Genomic DNA, 16,770 nt, shown 5'->3' with positions numbered 1-16,770 from the left:
TTTATAATGAACAATTATCATTTTCTAACGCAACACTGGACTTCTTCTGTCTCTTTGGTTAAAACTGATATCAATACGTGGCCTTAGAACGAGATTGTTTTATTTGTCAGTACTAACTTTAAACACTAGGGGGCGTTCTCGAGCTCAAATTGGGAGATTTTCGTGGGGAATTTTATACAAATTTATAGATTTGAATTGTGGCTCTTTATTTCCTGAAGGCATTCAGCGTCAGATCTACAGTGATTACATATATATTACATATATCTGGATAAACATGAACATGCTAGAGATGCAAAAATGAATTTTCCTTTTTAGCAAAGGAAACATACCTTTATGGTTTGTGTCAGTTTTGGAATAGACTGTGTGAAGTCTGTTGGTTTGCTCTAGATAGCATCAGACTGGACTTTCCGAGAGACAGATAAGGCCTTGTCTTTTTACTATGAAACTGGAGGGCTAAAATAATACATTAGGAAGATTTGGGCAAGGCACATGACATTGCTTTGAATAAACAAACACGCCTACTGTACACATGAAGAATTGTGTTAGTGTCTTCACAAGAAACACACAGAGTAAGTATATGGCATAATTCTAGCATTCATTAGACTCACTGAATTGAACATAGAGAGAAAACAAGACCTACAAAACATAATCTCTTTTTTCTCTCATTTCTGCAGCATCTAATTAAAAAGTTAAAAAGAAAGGTTTCATAATGAGCCAATAAGCATAGAGTATTTGAGTAACGTAGTGTGACACATCTCTGTGCACTGCATGCATGTTTGTGGAAAAGTCGGGAGCTGATTCAAAGTGAATGAATCAGGAATGACAGGGAAGAAAAAAACACCTGCAAACAATTTCTATCAATGAAAGTCACTGTGTTCAATACTCACTGTATGTCATGTGAAGAATAAACTTTGAACAGCACCTGTGACTAACAGTGTGCGATGGGGGAGGAACCAGCCCAAAAGGGCAGCAGCGCCCCCATGGGGCCACACGGGAGTACTGTGAGCCTCATTATAAAGCATTGTAAACCTCACAGCGGGGCAATAATAAGAGGCAGGAGCCGGAGGCAGGGCCCGAGGCTGCAGGGGACTGATACAGGGACCCAAGGGAGCGTCCTCAAACGGGACTGTCCCACTGCACTCACGCCCCCAGCGAACAATACATCTGATATCCACAGCACATGGGCCGGTCAACAGCTTCATGGAGAAATGAAGGGACTGAACCCCCCAATCAGAAAGGAAGATAAGACTTCTGTTTCAGCAGAACGACACTTAATTTATGAACGTATTTATATTGAAGCTGATTCTATACAGCCTACATCAACAAAGGGGTATTTTAATAAAGGTTAAGACATAGCCTAGTCTACTTATTTGTCTTAGTCTATAGGGCACAGGATGTTTTGCGTAAAGGCCTATTTGGTTTTTAATTGGCCGCATTTCTTTTAAAAACCAAGATCTGTAAACTGTACGTAAACTCAATTATTTGAGCCAATTTTATCTCCCTTATTGCGTCAACGCGCTTATCTGTCTCTGATGTCCCTGTGATGATGGAGGAGGAGGAGGAGGAGGAGGAGGAGGAGGAGGAGGGCTGTGAAGATGCGTGCGCAGCCTCAGTCTGGAGTCGCCGCGACGGAACCGCAATAAGCACAGAAATTACAGCCACATCCATGTATTAAAACGCACCGGGGCTTTCATTAAAAAACAACAGTGCCCTCAGAGGCGGCGGATGGTCCTGTCTACTCCTGAGGTAGGTGATTGTTCGTATTTGTGACGAAATACTTATTTTGTGCCTGGAATTTGATTAAAGGAAGAGATGAAAGGAGATAAACCAATCGCATTTTATAAGCTAGCATTATTAAATACTCACACGCGGACAGAGTTTAATTAGGCTAGCTATTAGCATTAAGCGCTGTAAAACTATTGACTGTTTGTATTTTGACATCACAGTGGTAGTCTGTGATAAACAGCTAGCTTGATCCGCGGGGCTTCTGCCAGTGGCACGCACCGTCTGACAGGGCATATACCACACAAATAGAAGATTATTTAGCAGTATAATACACAATAGTTAGCTTGGTTTCACATTTATTTGGCAACCAAACCGTAGGCCTGTTTATTGTAAGCTGGAGAGATGCTAGAAGGCTGTGCGTAATGGCACCGAGCGCTCGCCTCAGCCTCCCAATGTCTTTTCATGGCGAACCCGACACTACACAGACACTGGCTCCCAACGCGCGCTGCTGTGGTCTGCCTGTCTGTCTGTGTATCTACAGGGATTCAACTGGAAAGACAAATGTCACTGGTAAAACAGGAGGTAGCGGTATCACCTCAAGTGAACCGGACAGCGCACTGGGGACCGAACAACAGGCAGGACTAGTGCGCAGCTCTGAATGTACACTGCATTTAAGTCCTTTTATAAACGAGATGGCAGCAACTTGTAATCCATCTAAAAACACGTGTAGGCTAGGTATGTATTATTTTATTTATAAAAATGAAGTAAGACAGCAGAATATATTTGCCTATAGTCTGTTACAAGGCACTGCAAAGTAAAGACTGGCCTAGACATAACTCTGCTCATCTGATTGTAAATGATTTAAATCTGAGTTGAAAAAGATCTGAATAACCTATAGTACAGACTGAATTTACAGTCTAGCAAGTCCCATGAGTGCAAGTTAATTAATGACAAGATGAATATATTAAAACAGATTTGGAATCTGCTTAGAGACTTTTCCTATCCGCGGCTTCAGATTAGAAATTAGAATTGTTGCCATAGCGATTACCAATTTAAAGCAAAATATTATATCTTTTTAATGGGGAAAAAAGTCCTAAAATGTTGCTAACAGGAAGCTGAAACCCATGAAAAAACACTTTTTTATACAAGTGTGTATAAAAAAGTGAAAACCTAAAATTACAGCAGTTATGCATCATTTTGCCTATTCTGCTTAAACCAGTCATTATTCTAATTGTATTGACCCTAAATGTGAATTATTCATCACATGTGCCTCCCCCTGTGGCAGTGAGCAGAGCGTGCGGGGGACAGCTGGTTGAATAAAGCCTTGATTCGGGCTCTTGATGTGGGAGCAGCTTGTGCCCCTCTGTCGGGACGTCCAGCGCACTGATGAGCCAGTGCGTCTGTAATGAGATGTAATTGGCTATTGGAGTGACAGCAGAGCAGGGGTGGGGAGGCCACTGACCTTTTGATTACAAGAAATGCTCCTATAGGATTCAATCTGCTTTGTCCTGGTAGAAAAATGACAGTTATAGTATTTATTAAGAGATGACAGTACAACAGCTTAATGATGCACAAGTCTAAATGTATAGACATAATGTAAAGAATTTGGACTTTGTATACAGCTAGATACATAAAAAAGTTGGCCCTAAATGGCCAGAATATAAAAACCCAAGATTCATTCATTCACAGTCATAGATTCGTTGAATGATATAAAACATACACTTTAACCCCATTGCATCTCTTTTTAGTTTTTTTGTTTACCTCAGCAAATCATTATTCTCCTAATTGGCAGTATTGTGCATTATATATTTATTTGTGTTATCTGATTCACCCCATTTAAGTGTTCTACAGGTACAGGGAACACCCTCATTGGTGATCTTTAGATCAGTAAGTTTTATTTCTAAAATAACACATAATAGGCTGATAATATGTCTGTGCAGTTCTTCTGGGTGGGGTTACTATATTAGACCTCAACAGCAATACTTTGCAACTTCAAACAAACCTATGCAGCTGTAGTTTGCTAAGACAACAAAAAATGCACCTTAGCGATTAGAGGCTTGAAAGTATACGTTTCATCAAGGGGAATTGAACACATTAAGGGATTCATAAGGTCTTGAATCTTTCAGTCAACAATCTAGGACTATAACACACTCAGCTGTTTGTGGTGCTGTTGTTTTCACTCTTAACTCTGCATCTGAAGGCGAGGAAAAGAGAAATGTGGAAGTCATTACAGAAAAGGACAGGGGAGGGACTGGGGCTGGCTCTTTCTGTTCGGGCTCTTCATGACTATTTACTTAATTAGCCGTTACTGGATGGTGTACACAAAGCTCTTACAGATGATGCTGGCACTGTTAGAAAGTAACTATATACTGCTACAACAAAGGTCGATTTTCTTTATAAACAAATGGAACTTTTACATAAAAACAAGTATCTAATTGCACAAGAATATTTTGTTTATCTTGGTTGCAGAATGGGAACTGGTGGTGATAAAAGCAATAGTAGAGGTGTTGATAGCTGTGGTTGTAGTAGTTTTAGCAATAGTCAGTAGAAGCAATTCAATGTGCTTAATGAGGGCTATACCACAACATCATCAGCCCAAAAACAGGATAAAAATAAATAAAAAAAAACAACTATATTTCTAACCATAGGTTTAACCAGGACCAATCTAAAACTAACCTAGGACCAAACCAGAGCCATGTCTGATGTAAACATAGATTCAATCTGGTTTAAAGCAATTAGTAAGTAGTAGTGGTGATGATAGTATTTTAAACAATAGAAGTAGTTTAATTGTACTCGTGGAAATGGTAGTATAGTTTTAGAAATAGTAGTGGTAATGACTGAATTAAGATTTAGCTGTTTGCATAATTTTTTATTTTATCTTGCATTTAAATAGCTGTTTATAATGAGCAGGTTTGTGTGGCATTGCATGCTTTTTACATGACTTCACATTTAGAGAAAACCACAAAAATCTGCCATTATTTCCAGCCGAGTTTCAAAGGCTATAATCTTCAGAGAGATTTAGAGATTATTGTTCAACCTACAGGCATTAAAGGACTGATGTCTTTGCTCTTTTTTCAGCACAATTTCATTACTTTCTAGAAGTGACTAAAACCAGGACCAAATCAGAACACAATCATGAGATCCAACACTAAACCTGGGAAAAAATAGTTTGTAAGTATACTACTATGTGGGGACCTCACCAAAACTAAATCATGACTAAAGAAAGACTAAACCAGGAGTAAACCAGGACTGCACTAAGTGAAATCTGAACTTTAAGAAAAAAGATTTGTGCCACGGAAAACTGATCAGATTTTGTCTTTGACCTTCTGTGTCTGTAAAAACAAGACAAGATGGAGTGAGTCATTGATAAACAGAAAAGGTCACTATCAAATCTGAATCCAAGTAAAAAAAAATATGTACAGAAAAATTTCAGGTACAAAACTATTCAAGTTAATGAAACAAAAATATTCTTAGTTTACCTCTGCTACTAGTTGTTCTAGTTACCATTTCTACAATAATTTTGCAACCAGACCTGTCATTACAGTCCTACATCTACTAATTCTATTCTGCCACTGCTATCACTCCTGTAAGTCAAAGTATAAATATAAGTAAAACGTCCTTGTTGATTTTGTATGTTAAGCTTGACAGTGGATTCACATGGTTTGAGTGAGAGAGGGAGGAGTTGCTTCTAGTCTTCCTGGTTGTGATTAGTGCTTAGCGTCTAGTCACCTGATCTAAGGCCATAATGTATGCCACATTTTCCCCCTCTTCCTCCTCACACTATCTAACATGTGTGATCATGCACATGAAAATGTGCTTTTCAAGTGCCATTTTCAATATGCTAAATTATCCCAGATGGTAAAAGACATATTATTCACACTTGGTTTAGTGTCCAGGTTTAGTCTGATAGTTAATTCCTCATTTGATGTGGTGCGTGACTGCACCCTTAGTGCATGTGACAGATCAGACTACTTCTTTTCTTAAAACATAGTGAACGTCATTATATTTAAGATATATATTAATTGTATTAGTATACATCCATCCATCCATCCATCTTCTTCCGCTTTATCCGGGGCCGGGTCGCGGGGGCAGCAGTCTAAGCAGGGACTCCCAGACTTCCCTCACCCCGGACACGTCCTCCAGCTCCTCCGGTGGGACCCCAAGGCGTTCCCAGGCCAGCCGAGAGACATAGTCCCTCCAGCGTGTCCTGGGTCTTCCCCGGGGCCTCCTCCCGGTGGGACATGCCCAGAACACCTCCCTAGGGAGGCGTCCAGGAGGCATCCTGAGCAGATGCCCGAGCCACCTCAGCTGGTTCCTCTCAACGTGTAGGAGCAGCGTCTCTACTCCGAGCTCCTCCCGTGTGACCGAGCTCCTCACCCTATCCCTAAGGGTGCGCCCGGCCACTCTGCGGAGGAAGCCCATTTCAGCCGCTTGTATCCGCGATCTTGTCCTTTCGGTCATTACCCAGAGCTCATGACCATAGGTGAGGGTAGGAACGTAGATTGACCGGTAAATCGAGAGCTTCGCCTTCCGGCTCAGCTCCTTCTTTACCACAACGGACCGATACAGCGACCGCATCACTGCAGACGCTGCACCGATCCGCCTGTCAATCTCCCGCTCCATCCTTCCCTCACTCGTGAACAAGACCCCGAGATACTTGAACTCCTCCACTTGGGGCAGAGACTCACCACCCACCCGGAGAGAGCAAACCACCTTTTTCCGGTCGAGAACCATGGCCTCGGATTTGGAGGAGCTGATTCTCATCCCAGCCGCTTCACACTCGGCTGCAAACCGCCCCAGTGCCTGCTGCAGGTCCTGGCTCGAAGAAGCCATCAGGACAACATCATCTGCAAACAGCAGAGATGAAATCCTGTGGTTCCCAAACCAGGCTCCCTCCGGCCCCTGGCTGCGCCTAGAAATTCTGTCCATAAATATAATGAACAGAACCGGTGACAAAGGGCAGCCCTGGCGGAGTCCAACATGCACCGGGAACAGGTCTGACTTACTGCCGGCAATGCGAACACAGCTCCTGCTCCGGTCATACAGGGACCGGACAGCCCTTTGTATTAGTATACGTTAGTATTATTTTTTTATATATATTTTGGTGAAGTTCATAATTTTACTTCCTGGTTGGACATGGACAGCAGATATGACATATGGTAATACGGGGGTAATTCCATAATTGCTGCCTAGCAACCATCATGTAAACAAGGGCCAGAACATGTCTAAACTGCACAGTAGTTATAGTTATAGTTATAGTTATAGTTATTATACAGATAAAAATACATGACAACACCTCTATCTTGTTAAATCTGTTAAATCTCTTTTAAAAAAAAAAATTCCTTGCATAAATATAAGTATTTTTGTACTTTTCTTCTCAACAATTTTGACATCTTTTTGCCACTTAACTAGTGTAAAACTAAGATAAATATTTAGCACAAATACTATCCCACCAAACTAAGTAATAATTACAAAACATGAAAACCTCTCATATGCTCTTTAATTACACTGCCTGGGTAAAAAAAAGTCGCCACCATAAAAAAGGTCACACACTGTAATATTTTCTTGGACCGCCTTTAGCTTTGATTACTTCACACATTCGCTGTGGCATTGTTTCGATTCCGCTTCTGCAATGTCTCAAGATTTATTTCCATCCAGTGTTGCATAAATTTTTCACCAAGATGTTGCATTGATGATGGTCGAGTCTGACCGCTGCACAAAGCCTTCTCCAGCACATCCCAAAGATTCTCAATGGGGTTAAGGTCTGGACTCTGGTGGACAGTACATGTGTGAAAATGATGTCTCATGCTCCTGAACCACTCTTTCACAATTTGAGCCTGATGAATCCTGGCATTGTCATCTTGGAATATGCCCGTGTCATCAGGGAAGAAAAAATCCATTGATGACCCCATTCTTTACGCTGTTGCTGAACCTAGACCTGACTCGTACGTATAGGCTTGTAACTATTTGCTTAGTTAAATCCAGGTGGCAATTTTTTTTTGGCCAGGCAGTATAGTGAAAAAACGCTACAAATCTGGGTCTATCCAAAGACTAAACTGGGATTTTTAAACAACCTGCTTGGACTTAACTAACACTTAATAACCACAGCATGAACAGTCATTTAATAATTCCAAAACTTTGAATTACACAAGAACTTCTCTAAACCAAGTCTTCAGCAGCACAAGTAAACTGATCTTGAGTAAATAGAGAGAGCTGTATATTCTCTCTCTGTGGTCACTTTGGGCTGAACCATTGGTGATAGTGATAGGGGAAACTGGACCAAGAAAGACCTCTTTATTGAGTCACAGACCTCATGACCGTTATCAAGCAGGAAATGTCTTCTCTCAGTCTTCCTGGAATGGAAGATAACCACAACAAATCAGGAAGGATTTGTTTTTATTTTGTTTTAAAAACACAAAGTTCTAATGAAGATTTTAACATTTCTGGGAGCTATTAAACGCTATTATACTGTACTACAAAGTTCAAAAGTATTGATAGTGAGACACTTCAGTATCAGTACTAAAACTAGTATCAAAAGTAAGTATTCTTTAGTGCTGCTTTTAAAGGATCTCTCTTACAGCATCTGTAAAGAATAAATACTATGTATTATGTTTTTGTGCGCACTATTATTTTTTTTAAATGTGTTATTTGTATTCTAACATGGATGAATAACTTTATCTTGTTTTCCCATGGAAGTATAATAAGATCTAGAAGATGAACCAAAGATTACTTCTTCAATACTGGCCTAGCAAAGCCCAATGTGTGACATCAGAAATGTGCACCACGTGATCAGTTCTGACCCATCAGGGCGATAGCTGCTAGAGCTGAGATAGCACAGGCTCAGAGCATGGCTAGGCCAAATCTTATAAAGACAACTTTTAGGAGCTTTGAGGACTTGTAAAATGTAAAATGTTCACGTTGTGAAAATACAGAAGAATCCCTACAAACCCAACCTTTGTGAAAGCTGTTGACGCCCTGTCAGCCAAACACAGATAGTATGAATTCCCAAAAATGCATTGTGCTTTATGGGAGAATTCTTTCTGGGCCGGAGCTCCCGGGAGCTGCAGTGCCTATGGAGTGGCCACTAGTTGATCTCACATGGGGATGGAGGGGGAGTGTCTTATACAGTTCTTATTATAGATCCACGCGCTTACCATATTACCTGCACATGTATATACCACATTTTATTATTAAGCTATAAGACACAAACAAAATCTCCATATGTCTAATTGGAGAATCTTTAAATGTTTTCTCTGCATATTGAATATAGAAGTTTGTGTAAAACATGGACTTTTCACTGTCCAGATGATCTTTTATGAGCCTAGAGATGTGTGTCTGTTCTGTTTAACGTGACATTGCATCATGGACATAGGGCTATCACTCAGACTGACAGAGCTGTCTGTGCCCCATTACACAGAGCTCACCCCCCTCCTTCTGTAGACACACACAGGAGCTTTATTGGTACCATGCAGGATAGATGCAGTTTTAACATGGCAAAGGACATTGTTGAGTTGCATCATTGGTGATAGTTGTAGTTGTAACAATAGTGATTGCAGATATGTTTTATGTAACATGGCACATTAGTAGTAGTCCTATGGTTTAACACTAAGTGGGGTTGTAGTACTCTCATAAATGGAAGTACCCATAAAAGTAGAGCATGCTATTATTGTAATTAGTAGCTGTTTAGTACTAGTCGGGGTACTTTAAATAATACATTAGTATTTGCAGTATTAGGAGAAAATAATCAAAGTAGTAGTAGAAATTCGACCAATAGGGATAGGCTGAAAAGTCCATGGTAAATTTCTCCTTCCAGTCCAGCCCTGGGGATAGCATTATGATGGTAGTAGCTGGTACTTTTTATCAGGTACTTTTTGAACTCCATTCACATCTTATTCCTATTAACTGGACAGAGGAGATAGTTTAAACTAACCCATAACTCCATGGTGACAAACTTCTTGTCCTATGATCTAACCTCTCTCCATGTAATCCATCAGAGGCCTATTACAATGTCATCTCTATGGGAGGAGGTGCATTATGGAGGCAGCCTGGGGGTACACAAGACCCAGGACACCCAACACCACACAAAGAAGCCGAAAGTGTCATGTCTGCTGCTGCCAAATTGGAAATGCATGTGTGGCTTTAATTGAGTTTTGCACTTAAAAGATCACAGTCTTTAATACTATGTTTAGATTCAGGGTTAGATTCAACTGTATCCTCTTGTGTCACTCTGAAGTGTCACAGAGGAAGTACTGAAAAATATATATACTGGCACATTACAGCATACATGCAATAATATTAGTTAATGTAATAAAAAATGTCCAGTGCTAAAGTAAAACAGGAAGCAAGGTAGAGGCTACTTTTTTAATCCATTCAATGCCCCTTGTAATAAAAGTGGTATATGTAGGAAAAAGTAAAATTGTGTTTACATTATTAATTCAGTATTAGTAGTAGAATCTAGTAAACAGGCATTGTTGTGAATAATTGACGTTGCTTATTTTGTAACCTTGTACTCCATCTCTCTTGGGACTCACTATCAGAACACACAGTGTGTGTGTTGTTAAGCAAGCTCACAAAGAGCATGAAGGTCGCACAGATGAACAGATATAAATGCATGTGGCCCATGTTTTGGCAAACGCTCCCCTCCTCCCCCTCACTGCACGGGGCTAATCAGTCCAACTTCTTCAGTCTGGCTCTTTACACAGAGGAGGGGCCTGTGATCAAAACACTTGTCTGCAATCAGGAGAAAAAGGCAGAAGAACAAGCACAAGAACAATGAAAGAACATTTTAGTGACATCTCAGAATAAGTCACCACATACACAAACACAACTCAGTTTTCTTTGTTGTTAATGTGGAATTAATCAGAAACATGTCCTTTGCTTTGTCATTGAAATGATTGTTGGGTATCATAATTAAGCAGTATTGTATGTGTGCAGGGTGGAGCAGAGCAGTGATGACTAAGGGACGTCCCTAAACTGCACAGAGGTGACAGAGGAGCAGATGATGGAGGCAGGTGACGGAGCCACAGGAAATATGGCCCAGCCACACATAGGGGGCAGCTCTGAGACAGAACAGGAACAAACTGCTGCTAAAACAGACAGTGCAGCTCCAGAAGCCTGTGAGGAAGTAGCGTCCGAGCTGAAGACAGGGGTCTCTCATCTGTCTGAGGCTCCCTCGGGGGGAACTCCCAGTGCGGAAAGCCCAGGGGAAGTGGCCCTCAAAGTGGCCACTACAGTGCTACACCCGGTGTGTTTAGGAGACAGTCCTCTGATGCTGCCCATACACCTGCAGATGAACGGAGGGCCGCAGATGGGGGCTGCCCCGTACCTCATTACAAGCCAGAGTCCTATGTCTCTGCCCCTGGTCCTGGAGCAGCAGGTGCTGCAGCACATGGGCCCCTCTGTGATCCCTCAGAGCCCAAACTGTGCACCCCTGCCTCTCCAGAGCAGTGTCTTGTGTCAGGGCGCCCTCCCCTTCGCCTTGTCTCCAGGAGCAGAGCAGAAAGCTACAGGTCAGACTCAGGACTCCAACCTTCTGTCTCTGCTCCAGAACCCTGCCTTTGCCGCCTTTCTACAGGACCTGTTCCCCTCGCAGACTGGGGCATCTGGGTGTCAGTCTCCAGGCTCTCCCTTTTTCTCTACTCCTCCTCTGACGCCTTCATACTCTTCCCCTCTCACCCCTCTGGTCCCTCCAGCTACACTCCTGGTCCCATATCCGGTTATCATTCCGCTGCCTGTGCCCCTGCCTGTCCCCTTGCCCATCCCTGTCCCTATCCCCTCTGAAGACTCAAAGGGGAACCTGTCCAAATCTGTTTGCACTGTGAGCCAAAGCACTCAGACCTGTTTACAGGACACTACCTCTGTCCCCGTGTCCTTAGGACACTGTCCCTCAGTCCTCCCTTCTCACACTGTGTCTGTGCCCTCTCCTCCTGAAGAGGCACAGGTCTTGGACCTCTCTGTAAAGACATGTCCCATTCAGCCCAAGCAGGAGTTCCCCAGTGCGGTGCAGCAGGACAGTGTGCTGGACCTGTCTGTGCCTGGAGGGAGGGGCAAGGCTCCTGAGAAGTGCTCCTCTATGGCTGTGGGGTGCTCTCAGAGTTTGGATTCTAAACTCTTGAGCAGCCTGGCCTCAGTAGAGTTTAGCCGCCAGCATAAGTGGGTGGTGGACAGCACCCCGGGGTGCAGCTCCCTGGGACAGGACCCCTCTCTCAGTGGGACAGGGAACCTTGAGATTGTCAGTGCCTCTCAGACAGCCAAGGTCATAGTTTCTGTGAAAGACGCCATCCCCGCCATCTTGTGTGGGAAGATTAAAGGCCTTTCAGGAGTCTCCACAAAGAACTTCTCCATCAAGCGGGACGCGGCACAGGGTACGTCCCTGCAGCAGTTCTACGAGGTGCAGCCTGTGCCTCAGGGGGAGCAGCGAGACTCCAACAACCCTCTGAAGAAAGTGTCTAAAAACAGAGCCATCAAACTGAAGAAGGTCAGCTCACAGGAGATACATTTCCTTCCTATTAAGAAGCAGCGCCTCGCCGCTCTCTTGCCCCGGAAGTGAGAGAGCCCCCCCTGGAGGATATAACATAAAACACATGCGAGATGTCCAGAATTTGAACTTGCATGTCAAAGCCTCATCACATCTGGGGCTGGTGAATGTCTGACAGTGTCAAAATCACAGCAAAGTGCTTTTCCTCTGGACCTAATGCACTACAACAGTGTTAAACTAAAACAAGTGTGGGACTGTTTTGTGTTTGGCAGCTCAATGTGCTCTGGTGGCTTTGGCTCGGTCACTAGTGTTTAAGGACGTTTGTAATTTAAGAGAAAGGCCGGTTCCACTTTTCCATTTCGGTCCATAGTTTATTTCCACATTCTGAGTGCACTGAAGGCTGACCCTGCAGCTCTATCACAGGGCCCGAGTAAGAGAGCAGAGGACCAGACATGGTTTTCCTCTCTGGGTTTAGCGTGATGAAGACAGGCTAAGTTAGAGGAGGATTACCACAGATAGATACTGGCGACAGCTTTAGGTCACACATATATTCAGGTTGGCAGTGAAGTGCTTTGGTTGTATATGACAAGAAAACTGCTGTTTCCCTTTATGTAAAACTGTGATGAGATATACAGGCACACTTCATTAAGTTAGAATACTGTGGAAAAGTCCATTTATTTTAGTGGTTCAATAATAGGGTGAATACAATGCATTTGCCAATCAGACATAACAGAGTGACCACTTGTTAAGAGTTTGTGATACTCTGACCTACTTATCAAAAATGTTTTATTTATTTCCATCTGAATTTTGTCAGATGGAGATTAAGTTGACCTGGTAACCCAACGTGTGAGGCTCATTGTGCTTTTTGATTGGATTTTTTGCTTGAGAATGAAAACACAAAATTTAAATTTAAACATTCATAAACAACTGTTATATTATGACTATTTTTGTAAGAATAAATCAACATTGCTCTTAATGAAATACTAAACAAAACCTATTTAACACCAGAACATTGAAAATTAAAATGCAAAGAATTAATAAATTACATTTGAGGTGAACTTGTTTCATTTTGATAAATACTACTGACCACTTATAATAACAATTTTATCGTTTTCCTGTTGCATATGTCTCTGGCCATAAAATGAATTACCCTTTCTAGACAAACAACCCAAATACTAAGACATGAGCTGTATTCTGATTCATGAACATGTGCCCTGAGTCTGTAGGAGTTGTGTACATTTTGAAGAACACAGTGAACTACAGTATCTCAGATGTTTTGGCTGGACTGCGGCGTATTTATTGAGTGTGTGATTAGTCTGTTAGTAAAAGTCCCAGAGGAAGATTTGGTGTGAAACGTGACGTCATTTCATTGTTTTTGTGAAGTATTTAAGTGTCCCATGATGATCCCAGATGTGAATGTTTATTTATCCTCTTTGAGTGCACTTTGTCATAGTTTAGTTTGGAAAAAGTAACAGGGTTAACTCTTTTCCCTCTTCTGTGATTGAATATAATGAATTGTGAAAACACATTACTGAATAAGTTGGGGCACTGTGAAATCTTTACAAAATGCAAATATTATAAACCATTTTTCCTCTAAAAGCCACAACAAAATGTATTTATTTTTAACATAGCATTTTGTTTCCATAAGTGGTTTGGTTTGTATATGTAAAATTGTCCAACTTGTTGTGTCTTAACATTTTCAGAATTAGGTTTAAAAATGAGAGAAATCAGTTGTTAAAAAACCCAAAATAAAAGTATTTCTCATGTTTCACTCTTGATTATTCACTTATGTCTGCATTGCATTTAACATCACACTTGGCTCTCACAGTTAAGTAGTAATTTATTCTTTATTCATGTTTTATTTATACAAATTGAGTGGATACTGTACAGGATGATTATGAAAAAAGAAAGTAAAAAGTGTGTTTTTTCAGGATGTTTTTGGCCTCTGTCCATAATATTTGAGTGACGTTGTGAATGATGGAAAACCAGTGGACATATGCTGGTTCAGTGTTTACTTACTGTACAATGTCTGTGCTTTTTATATGACACTCAAGTAAAATACTTTAAAGACTCAACGTAAACCTTTGCTTTTTTTCTTCACAACACTTCTATGAGTTTGGGTGTTTAAAATATGTTGTGTGTATAGCTTTAGTGTTGGGATCCTAAAGTTATTCACAATTGTCTGAATATTGCATATAATCTGAAGTCTAAACATTGTAATAACGTTAAATTTTTTACTTTTATTCAATTTGTTCACGTATCTTTAGGGTTTCAGCATAAAAATGGGGTCAGTAGAGTAACGGATAGCCTCGACAAAAGCTAGTATAAATGTTATCACTTAAAAAACAGTAAAAGTAAAGGTTTCTTATATGTGTATGAACACTGCAACAGAGGGTATTTCCTCTGTAATAGTTGCATATTTACCAGCCTTATAAAATGCAAGAAAATATCTTTTTTTTTTTTTTTTTTTACAAAATCAAGCAATTGATGTTGATAATGCAATAATAGATTTCAAAATGTATTTGGCATCTCTGTTATTTAAGAGGCATAACATAACAACGCTGACTTTGTCTAGTTTTGCCTAAACAAAATCAAGCATATCACAGATCCTCTTAAATACTGGACTGTCCCTTTAAGACATGAGGATATGTGTTTGTGTGTATCGTACTTTTTCAGTTGTTTACACATTTTCCAGTGACACTGAGCTTTCCAGGATTGAGAAGCTCCTTCCTGTTTCAGACCTGCAGCCAAGTTACTGTCTCATGTCCTCCATTGGAGACAAATATTCAAATATTAGTCTTTACGGACAGACACTTACATGAACCTGTAGAAAATACCCCATTGGCAATAGAAGGATGTAATACTTAATAATACTTAATAATAATAATATTCATACTTGACAAAAACAAATATGGTGGAAAACTGCATTTTATATTCAAAATAATATTCAGAAATAAGAAAGGACCGTGTCTGGTACAGAAGCACTGTGCCTTCAACTGCATCTTCCATGTCATAAACTCATACTGACATGTTGATGTTACTGACTACCAAGCTCAAATACAGAATACTTGTGTGTACAATGATCCATAAAGCCACTGATAGTAACCATGAAGTGTTTATTCTTTCATATGTGAACATTAACTGGCTCTTTAATAATTGTGCTATGAAAAAAACACTGTGTAATAGATATCCTTGATGTATGCATCCTAGTTCAGGTAATACATTTATCTACCAGAACTAGGACCAACAAAGATGGACAAACTGCATCTGCTTGTAATGATCAGATTTATACAAACTGTGTTCAAACATGTTCAAATGTAATTTCAGCAGCTTCAGTGATCACAACATTTCGTTAGATTTTAAAACCAAGTTACAAAAGCAGAATCACAAGTTATTTACAAGATAATATATACCGGTAAATCTATTTCTGAAGACCATTTTACTAGTGATGTGGAAAAAGTACAGTGGGATGCTGTGTTATAGAACACGAATGCTGGGCAAGCATTTACCACCTTTTGTAATTTATTTACAGTAATTTGTGATCAACACGTCCCAATCAGGGAACTCTCTGAGACATCAGCCAGGTCCCTGTGGTTGGACACTGAACTGAAGCAAAATATGAAGATGAGAGATCAACTGAAAGACTGCTGTAATCTCATGTAATCCTGGAGACTGCCAGTCCCATGAACAGGCAAAAGAGAAAACAATATTATCAAACTAAATTTAGGCAATGTGGTAAAAACAGTAAACAAGTATGGAAATCAATAAATGAACTCATGGGTTGGAGTAAAGTGTCATCTTTCATTGAGTTGGATGGGACCTTCATTACAAAGACTTTTGAAATCGCAAATTATTTCAACAACTATTATCAGGAGAAAGTGAGTGCAATCACAAACGAGGTGCCCCCAGTGAGTGGTGAGCTGTCAACAATAATAATTAGAAAACAGGGGGATAATATTTTAATGTCAAACATATTGAAAATGGAGAAATGCTAAACTGTGATAAACAGGACTGCTACAGATCACAGATAAATGAATTGCCAGGCCTTTATGTCACATTTTCAATTCATGTTTTGAAGAATGGACCCAGACTTGTGGAAGATATCAAAAGTAGTCCCTTTGGCAAAAAAATCTCAACAACCACAACCACTGGGCAAAATAGTATACCTATAAGCATCTTACCTGTCCTGAGTAAACTGGGTGAGGGTGTGGTGTGCAAACAGGTTTAGAACTGTTTTTCTGTAAACTCTTCTTTGATGTCCAACATGCATATAAGGAGGGTTGCTCAACCAGTAAAGCAGTGCAGCTCTTACTGATTAATGGTTAGTTCAGATTGATAGCAAACAATTGGTAGGAGCCTTATTTCTTGATTTCAGCATAGCCTTTCATATTGTTGATTGCAGTTACACACTTCATGAGCAGTTATTTGTCGAACAGAAAACAATGTGTTGCCTTTACAATATGTTGTTCTCTTTCAAACACTGTAACACTCATGGGCAGCTGCCTCAGCCCTTTGCTTTACAGTATCTTTGTGAATGATATGCCATATGCACTAACACAGGAATGGGT

At 40.6% G+C, this 16,770-nt stretch overlaps 1 protein-coding gene across 1 annotated transcript; it reads left to right on the top strand.

Moving 5' to 3' along the window:
- The first annotated feature begins 1,578 nt into the window (after positions 1–1,578).
- LOC117369998 (retinoic acid-induced protein 2-like) lies at positions 1,579–14,280 on the top strand. Its single transcript, XM_033965340.2, has 2 exons — positions 1,579–1,746; positions 10,660–14,280. The coding sequence occupies exon 2, from the start codon at positions 10,724–10,726 to the stop codon at positions 12,272–12,274; it is 1,551 nt and encodes a 516-aa protein (XP_033821231.1). The 5' UTR covers positions 1,579–1,746; positions 10,660–10,723; the 3' UTR covers positions 12,275–14,280.
- The last annotated feature ends 2,490 nt before the right edge of the window (positions 14,281–16,770 follow it).

Source organism: Periophthalmus magnuspinnatus, chromosome 4 (assembly GCF_009829125.3).
Source record: "Periophthalmus magnuspinnatus isolate fPerMag1 chromosome 4, fPerMag1.2.pri, whole genome shotgun sequence".
NCBI lineage: Eukaryota > Metazoa > Chordata > Actinopteri > Gobiiformes > Gobiidae > Periophthalmus > Periophthalmus magnuspinnatus.
This window is presented reverse-complemented; position numbering and strand designations above follow the sequence as displayed.